The following is a 7,018-nucleotide window of genomic DNA, read 5'->3' on the forward strand; positions in this document are numbered from 1 at the left end:
ATTCGGAAAGTATTTAAAATATATCAGAAAAGAAATTTAAGAACCTAATAAATACTTGATATGTGTTTAAATACTTTTTAATTGTAAAATCCAGTATTAAAATTAATTTTATAGTTAATAATTTATAATTTAAAGTTGTAATGTCAGATATAGAACTGGGTATAATATACTACCTACCTCATTATATACTAAAAAAAATGATAATACTCTAATAAAAAATTGTAATATTAAACTTTAATAAAAATTAATAATAAATGGTTGTTAATGAAATCTAAAATAAATAAATATTAAAATCAATGAGTAATAATTAAATTTTAGTTACAAATAAAATAATAATATAATGATTATCAAAAAACAAATTGAAATGTGATTCGATGAACAGATAATTTTATTCAATTTTGAAAAGATTTTACATAGAAGTATTTGATTTTCAAATACAAATATGCATAAGACAATATTTAAAATAGTTTCCAAATACTTAATTTAAAAATTATTTTAAATATATTACAATATTGCCTATTGCCTAAATTTAAATATATTTTATTAGGTGTTAGTTTGTCTTCATTTTTATGCACAAGGGAGTTACCAAAAAGGATTAGGTGGTAATAGTATATTAAATATTAGCCAACCTTCGGTTAGTCGATGCATACATTATGTTACTGAAGCTATTAATCAGCGTCTGTTACGAAAATGGATTAAATTTCCAATGACTAGTGCTGAAAGACAAAGAGCTCGAGAACATTTTGCACACGCTCCTCAACCATTTGAAGGTACAATTGGTGCCATTGATTGTACATACATACATATACTTGCTCCTCGGCAACATGAAGAAGCATATGTTAACCATCATGGTAAACATTCATTAAATGTGCAAGCTGTAAGATAAGTTTTTTTCATCTTACAGTATTGTTTTTATACTTTAAATTACCTATGTCCCATATCATAGATTGTAAATTCAAAATTACAAGTTTTAAATATTAATGCGAGATACCCTGGTGCTAGAAATGACTCGTATATTTGGAGTATGTCACCAGTGCGTCGTGGAATGGAGTACCATTATAATAATGGTGAACGCCAAACATGGCTAATAGGTACCTATTTAAGATACATAAAAACATTTTTTTCTCTTTTTTTAACTAAGATAATAATTTATATTATTATTATAAATGTATATTTAAGGAGATGCTGGTTATCCGTTAGAACCATGGCTGATGACTCCATTGCCACACTATCCAGAAGGTACTAGACAGTTTGAGTATACTAAGAAAATTTGTAAAGCTAGGAATGTAGTAGAACGATTTTTTGGGGTGTTAAAAAGCATGTGGAGATGTTTGTCTTATCAGAGAGTGCTTATGTATTCACCTGACATGGCAGGTAAAATTGTCAATGCATGTGCTACTCTTCATAATATTCGTATCCATTGCAATCTACCTACTCTTGAAGATTTTGATAACATTGATCAAGAAAACAATCAAGATGAATTACTTGAAAATCAACCTGAACCTGAATTTGACCCAGCTCTAATCGGCAATGAAAGAGGACCTCGAGCAATTGCTCAACGTATTCAAAAACAATTAATGTTGGAACAGTTTGGAAACTATAGAGATGGAAACAATGATCAATAAAAATGCATTACAAATTAAAACTATAGTATTTGTTATATTTTAATATTTTTTAAAATAATTTATTATACATTCTTTTTCATTACATAACAATTAATATATTAATCACTTTTATTTAGGAATTTAGCATAACAAATTAAAAACATTATTAAAATAAACTGATAAACCTTTTATCATAAAAACATAAATTTAGTAAATGATTTGAAATAAGAATTTCAAAAATTTATAGTTTATCTATAACTTTAGTATAGATTTCTATTATAAGTTTTTCGTTTTCCAATCTTTTTTTATCGTTATCTTCCGCTAACTTCTCCAATGCTGTAGCAATAGTTGTAAGTGCATCAGCTATTTTAAAATTTGCTTCAACTTGTTTTTCAGCAATCAATGAGAACGCATCTCTGGCAGTCTGCAGTTGATTACCTAATTTCACTTGCTTTGCATTATTTGTCAACACTATGAAAACCAATCAATAAATAAATATTTTGTATAATTAAGTTTTAAAAAATATACAACACAACAAATTAATAATATTTTTAATTTAAAAATAGGTACATGGGTACATATTTATATTAGAATTTACCCATTAAACTACAACTATAATGAAAAATGTTTACTTTGCTTTTTTTGAATTGATTGAGATGCTCCTATTGAAGCTGAAATTGGAGTTGCTAGTAAATTACTTTTTGGAGTAGATTGGGATGGTCCTATGGAAGCTGAAATTGAAGTTTCTTGTAAAAGATGTTTTGATGTAAACTCATCTTCACAATAAGGTTGTAATACTACATAGTTGTCATCAACTGTAGCTAACAATTCATCCAGATCATTTATGTTCTCATTTATTGTAACTAAAAACAGATGCAATCATTTAAATGAATTAATACTAATCATAACAATACAAACCTGGATCTATATCAGTAGTTTGCCTCAAAGTTAACACTGAAGGTTCAGCATCAAATATCCCTTGATCTCCAGCAACTAAACGTTCAATATTATCCTCCTAAAAATAATATAAGTAAATTTAAAAAACTCTATAAGCAATAAATCTTATTGATATTTTATAATACTTGTTCTTCTGGCCAAGAGTCTGCACATTCAGTTCCTTCAACATAATCATGACCCATCAAACCATAGAATACTATAGAAGCGACACTCTCGGGCGGCCAATGTTAATGTGTTTAGAATTCTCAATGGCCTTGAAATGGTTCGTAACTTCTTGTCTTACCGCTAAGCTTACAACATCATTCTTGTTATTACGACTAATCATACAATAAATATGTGATAAGATGTGATAAGATTTTTTTGATATATAACATCAATTTTTTTCGATTTTTTATGTTATATGATACGAATATTGAATTTATGATGGCTAATATATTTTTAAGATATTTATTCAATAAATTTATATGTAGTTTGTTTTTTCGGGTATGATTTTATTAAAATGCATAATTATTTAATATCATTGATAATGAATATGAATTATCTACCTTCTATTAGACAATTTAACAAAATATATACATAACAATATTTATAAGTGACATACAATTTGCAATTTTCTATTTTTCATGCGAGGTATTCGCAAATTACGGTTAGTTCTGGTCAAAATAGTATAAATTCTAAATCTTATATATAAGTTTAACAAATAGTCATGGGGGAATTGTTCACATGGATGTTCAAAATATACATTTAACATTAAAGTTTTAAGTTTTTTCCCAACTTTTGGTGATGGTGCTAAAGTAGGAAATCGATTTGTAAATAAATTGTCTAATTCAAAAATATATTGGTAAAAATTACAATCTGGAGCCTTTAACGATGAAAACATAGATATAGAGCTGTGTTGATGTGATTTGAAGTGTGTGAAAAAAAGTTCATCAGATAACTTTGTGGTAGATCTGCCATATCTTATACACGTTTCACAAGAATGCATGTTATAATAGTTCATTATTAAATAACCACATACATATGTAAAAGCATTTCTTTCTGGCAATTCTTATGATCTGTAATTGGTAGCATCAATGGGTAACAAATTAATTTGAATTACCTTTTGGTTTTCAGGGAATATTGTTTTTAAATCTTCAGCTGTTATTTAATTTAAAGTATATATATATTTAATATATAATTATTTACACAAAATAATAATAAAAATACACATAAATAATAATAATATTAAATCATGATCTTAGAGACTAAGAAGTTTAGTTTACACAAGTATCACATTTAAAAATACATTACATTATACATATAATATAATTTATAAATTACACAAAATTTGGAGTTTTCTGTTTTTAGGCTTAGGGCCTTTAAGAGATCTGTTGGTTCTGCTTATAGTGGTATAAATTCTGAATCTAATAAATAAATTCAATAAATAATCTTTGGGAAACTGAGGACAATTATGCTCAAAATATACAAAACTCATCAAATTTTTAATTTTTTCTCCAACTTTTGGTAATGGCAACAATTGTTGAAAGTTATTAGTGAATATTTGGTCCAATTCATACACACACTGGCAAAAATTTGAATCTGGAGTCATTAATGAAGAAAATATTGAAGTTGAATCCTGTTGATGTGACTTAAAGTAGGTGAAAAAGTGTTCACTGGAAAGTTCTGTTGTAGATCGAGCATATTCCAAACATAAATCACAAGAATGAATTTTTAAGCATTTACTTATTAAATAACCACATATGTATATGAATGCATTTTTTTCTGGCAACGCCAAAGACCTATAATGTCTACCATCAACGCTTAACTTATTTATTTGAACAACGCATTTTGTCTCAGGAAAAATTATTTTCAACTGTTCTGCTGGTGTATTATTCATATTGGTTAAAACGCTATCTAAATCTTCTATACAATTTGCTCCATCATTGTATTCANAAGAAAACAATTAAAAAAAATATTTTAATGTTTTAAAACAATACAAATAATCTGCGTTTTCCAAATGGAATTGAACCCACAACATGGTATTGACCGTTTCGCAATTCACTATGTCCTGGAAACGGTTGATACCGAAATGCGGCCGGGAAAAACAATATATTATACACATTTTACAAATGTTGTTGAATCAATATATTTTCTATGACGACCTCAACACGGACACTACCGTGGAAGCCAATTGTGATATCAATCGTCACTGTGCAATCAAAAAGTTAATTTTAAAGATCAAAAAAAAAGTATTTCTTACGATATGCTGAAAAATAATGAAAAAAATCGTCAAATATTAGGAAACAAAATTGTTATAATAAACTAATAAGATAACAATAATATCACTCATATTTTATAATATAATACGGATGGTATTTAAAGTTATCCGAGTTTTTTCAATTTTGATGTCTTGGAACCAAAAGAGAAAATGTATTATATCTAAAAATATTTAAAACTATACAAGAATACAAACTATACGACAGTATAACGTCTCAATTATAAAAACGAAAAAACGATATACTTTGCAATGTCTCCCTTAATTATGTTATGGAATTTATCTGTCAGGTATCTATTCGTATGCTGGTATCTTGGTAGTATTGAGGGGGGCTGTTAGTGTAATGTGTGTAGGGATGTTTACATTGTCTGACAACACAATGATATATTATATGTTTAGGGAAGATGGACCAGTCCTTGTCAACAGAGTGTTAGAAAACATAAGAGCTATGTACTGTTATGATATACAATATAAAAAATGGATATTGTATAAAAAAATCGATAGATAAAAAAAATGTGTTTTTTCATACATCTTTTGGTTCCAAGCTCATTTCGTTAACACAAATAAAAACATGAAACTACTATTTCAGTCAAATAAAATAAAATTCACGTACGTATATTAACTGAAAAAAAAAAAACTTTTATACTATTGTTACAAATTCATGTTATGAATTGCGATAAATTATGGTTTATTATGAATTGTATATTTGAATGACTTAAAATTATTTGGTAGGAAGGACATAGTTTTTTCAATACATTTGCAGCACTTTGGATCAAAGCACATAAGTGTTTATAATTATATCAATGATTAATTATTATAAACAGAGATGGAGTTTGAGCCTATATTACAAATTATTTATTAATGCCAGGCATTTGACACATTTATTTTATTAGTTTTGCAAGATTATGAATGTATTTTTAATTCTGAGAAGAGCGACAAAGGTAATGATTTACTATGCATTAATGCATGCATGTTTTTTCTTAAATCTTTTAATGTAAAATTTTTTTTTGTTGTTCTTCAAATATAATGTAACGTTACCGAATTTTGGGACTCTCATAAAGTCAAGAATACTATAGTTTAAATACAATTCCCCAATTCAAATAATTATTACATAAGAGGTTGCAGTTATTACTATTANCATTTCTTTCTGGCAATTCTTATGATCTGTAATTGGTAGCATCAATGGGTAACAAATTAATTTGAATTACCTTTTGGTTTTCAGGGAATATTGTTTTTAAATCTTCAGCTGTTATTTAATTTAAAGTATATATATATTTAATATATAATTATTTACACAAAATAATAATAAAAATACACATAAATAATAATAATATTAAATCATGATCTTAGAGACTAAGAAGTTTAGTTTACACAAGTATCACATTTAAAAATACATTACATTATACATATAATATAATTTATAAATTACACAAAATTTGGAGTTTTCTGTTTTTAGGCTTAGGGCCTTTAAGAGATCTGTTGGTTCTGCTTATAGTGGTATAAATTCTGAATCTAATAAATAAATTCAATAAATAATCTTTGGGAAACTGAGGACAATTATGCTCAAAATATACAAAACTCATCAAATTTTTAATTTTTTCTCCAACTTTTGGTAATGGCAACAATTGTTGAAAGTTATTAGTGAATATTTGGTCCAATTCATACACACACTGGCAAAAATTTGAATCTGGAGTCATTAATGAAGAAAATATTGAAGTTGAATCCTGTTGATGTGACTTAAAGTAGGTGAAAAAGTGTTCACTGGAAAGTTCTGTTGTAGATCGAGCATATTCCAAACATAAATCACAAGAATGAATTTTTAAGCATTTACTTATTAAATAACCACATATGTATATGAATGCATTTTTTTCTGGCAACGCCAAAGACCTATAATGTCTACCATCAACGCTTAACTTATTTATTTGAACAACGCATTTTGTCTCAGGAAAAATTATTTTCAACTGTTCTGCTGGTGTATTATTCATATTGGTTAAAACGCTATCTAAATCTTCTATACAATTTGCTCCATCATTGTATTCAAAATAACTTAAACAAAATAATTTTTTGAAAGAACGTTGGAATTGTATAGTTGTTGGATTTATGCAATTACCATTTTGAATACGAATAGTGCCAAACAAATTTTCTAGGCAATCTTGATTTAACCTTCTAGTAAATAACTTCAAATCATCATAATTTAAAGATA

General features: G+C 26.8%; 2 protein-coding genes across 2 annotated transcripts; one reads left to right on the forward strand and one right to left on the reverse strand.

The window, feature by feature from the left end:
- The first annotated feature begins 565 nt into the window (after positions 1-565).
- Positions 566-1,625, forward strand: LOC111029053 (putative nuclease HARBI1). Its single transcript, XM_022307886.1, has 3 exons — positions 566-877; positions 947-1,091; positions 1,180-1,625. Exons 1-3 carry the CDS (start codon positions 707-709, stop codon positions 1,623-1,625), a joined length of 762 nt encoding a protein of 253 aa, XP_022163578.1. The 5' UTR covers positions 566-706.
- Positions 1,626-1,845: 220 nt separating this feature from the next.
- LOC111029054 lies at positions 1,846-2,931 on the reverse strand. Its single transcript, XM_022307888.1, has 4 exons — positions 2,687-2,931; positions 2,523-2,619; positions 2,237-2,467; positions 1,846-2,075 (listed from the first exon to the last, which is right to left on the reverse strand). Exons 1-4 carry the CDS (start codon positions 2,741-2,743, stop codon positions 1,846-1,848), a joined length of 615 nt encoding a protein of 204 aa, XP_022163580.1. The 5' UTR covers positions 2,744-2,931.
- Positions 2,932-7,018: the final 4,087 nt, after the last annotated feature.

This window comes from Myzus persicae, unplaced genomic scaffold (assembly GCF_001856785.1).
Source record: "Myzus persicae strain clone G006 unplaced genomic scaffold, MPER_G0061.0, whole genome shotgun sequence".
NCBI lineage: Eukaryota > Metazoa > Arthropoda > Insecta > Hemiptera > Aphididae > Myzus > Myzus persicae.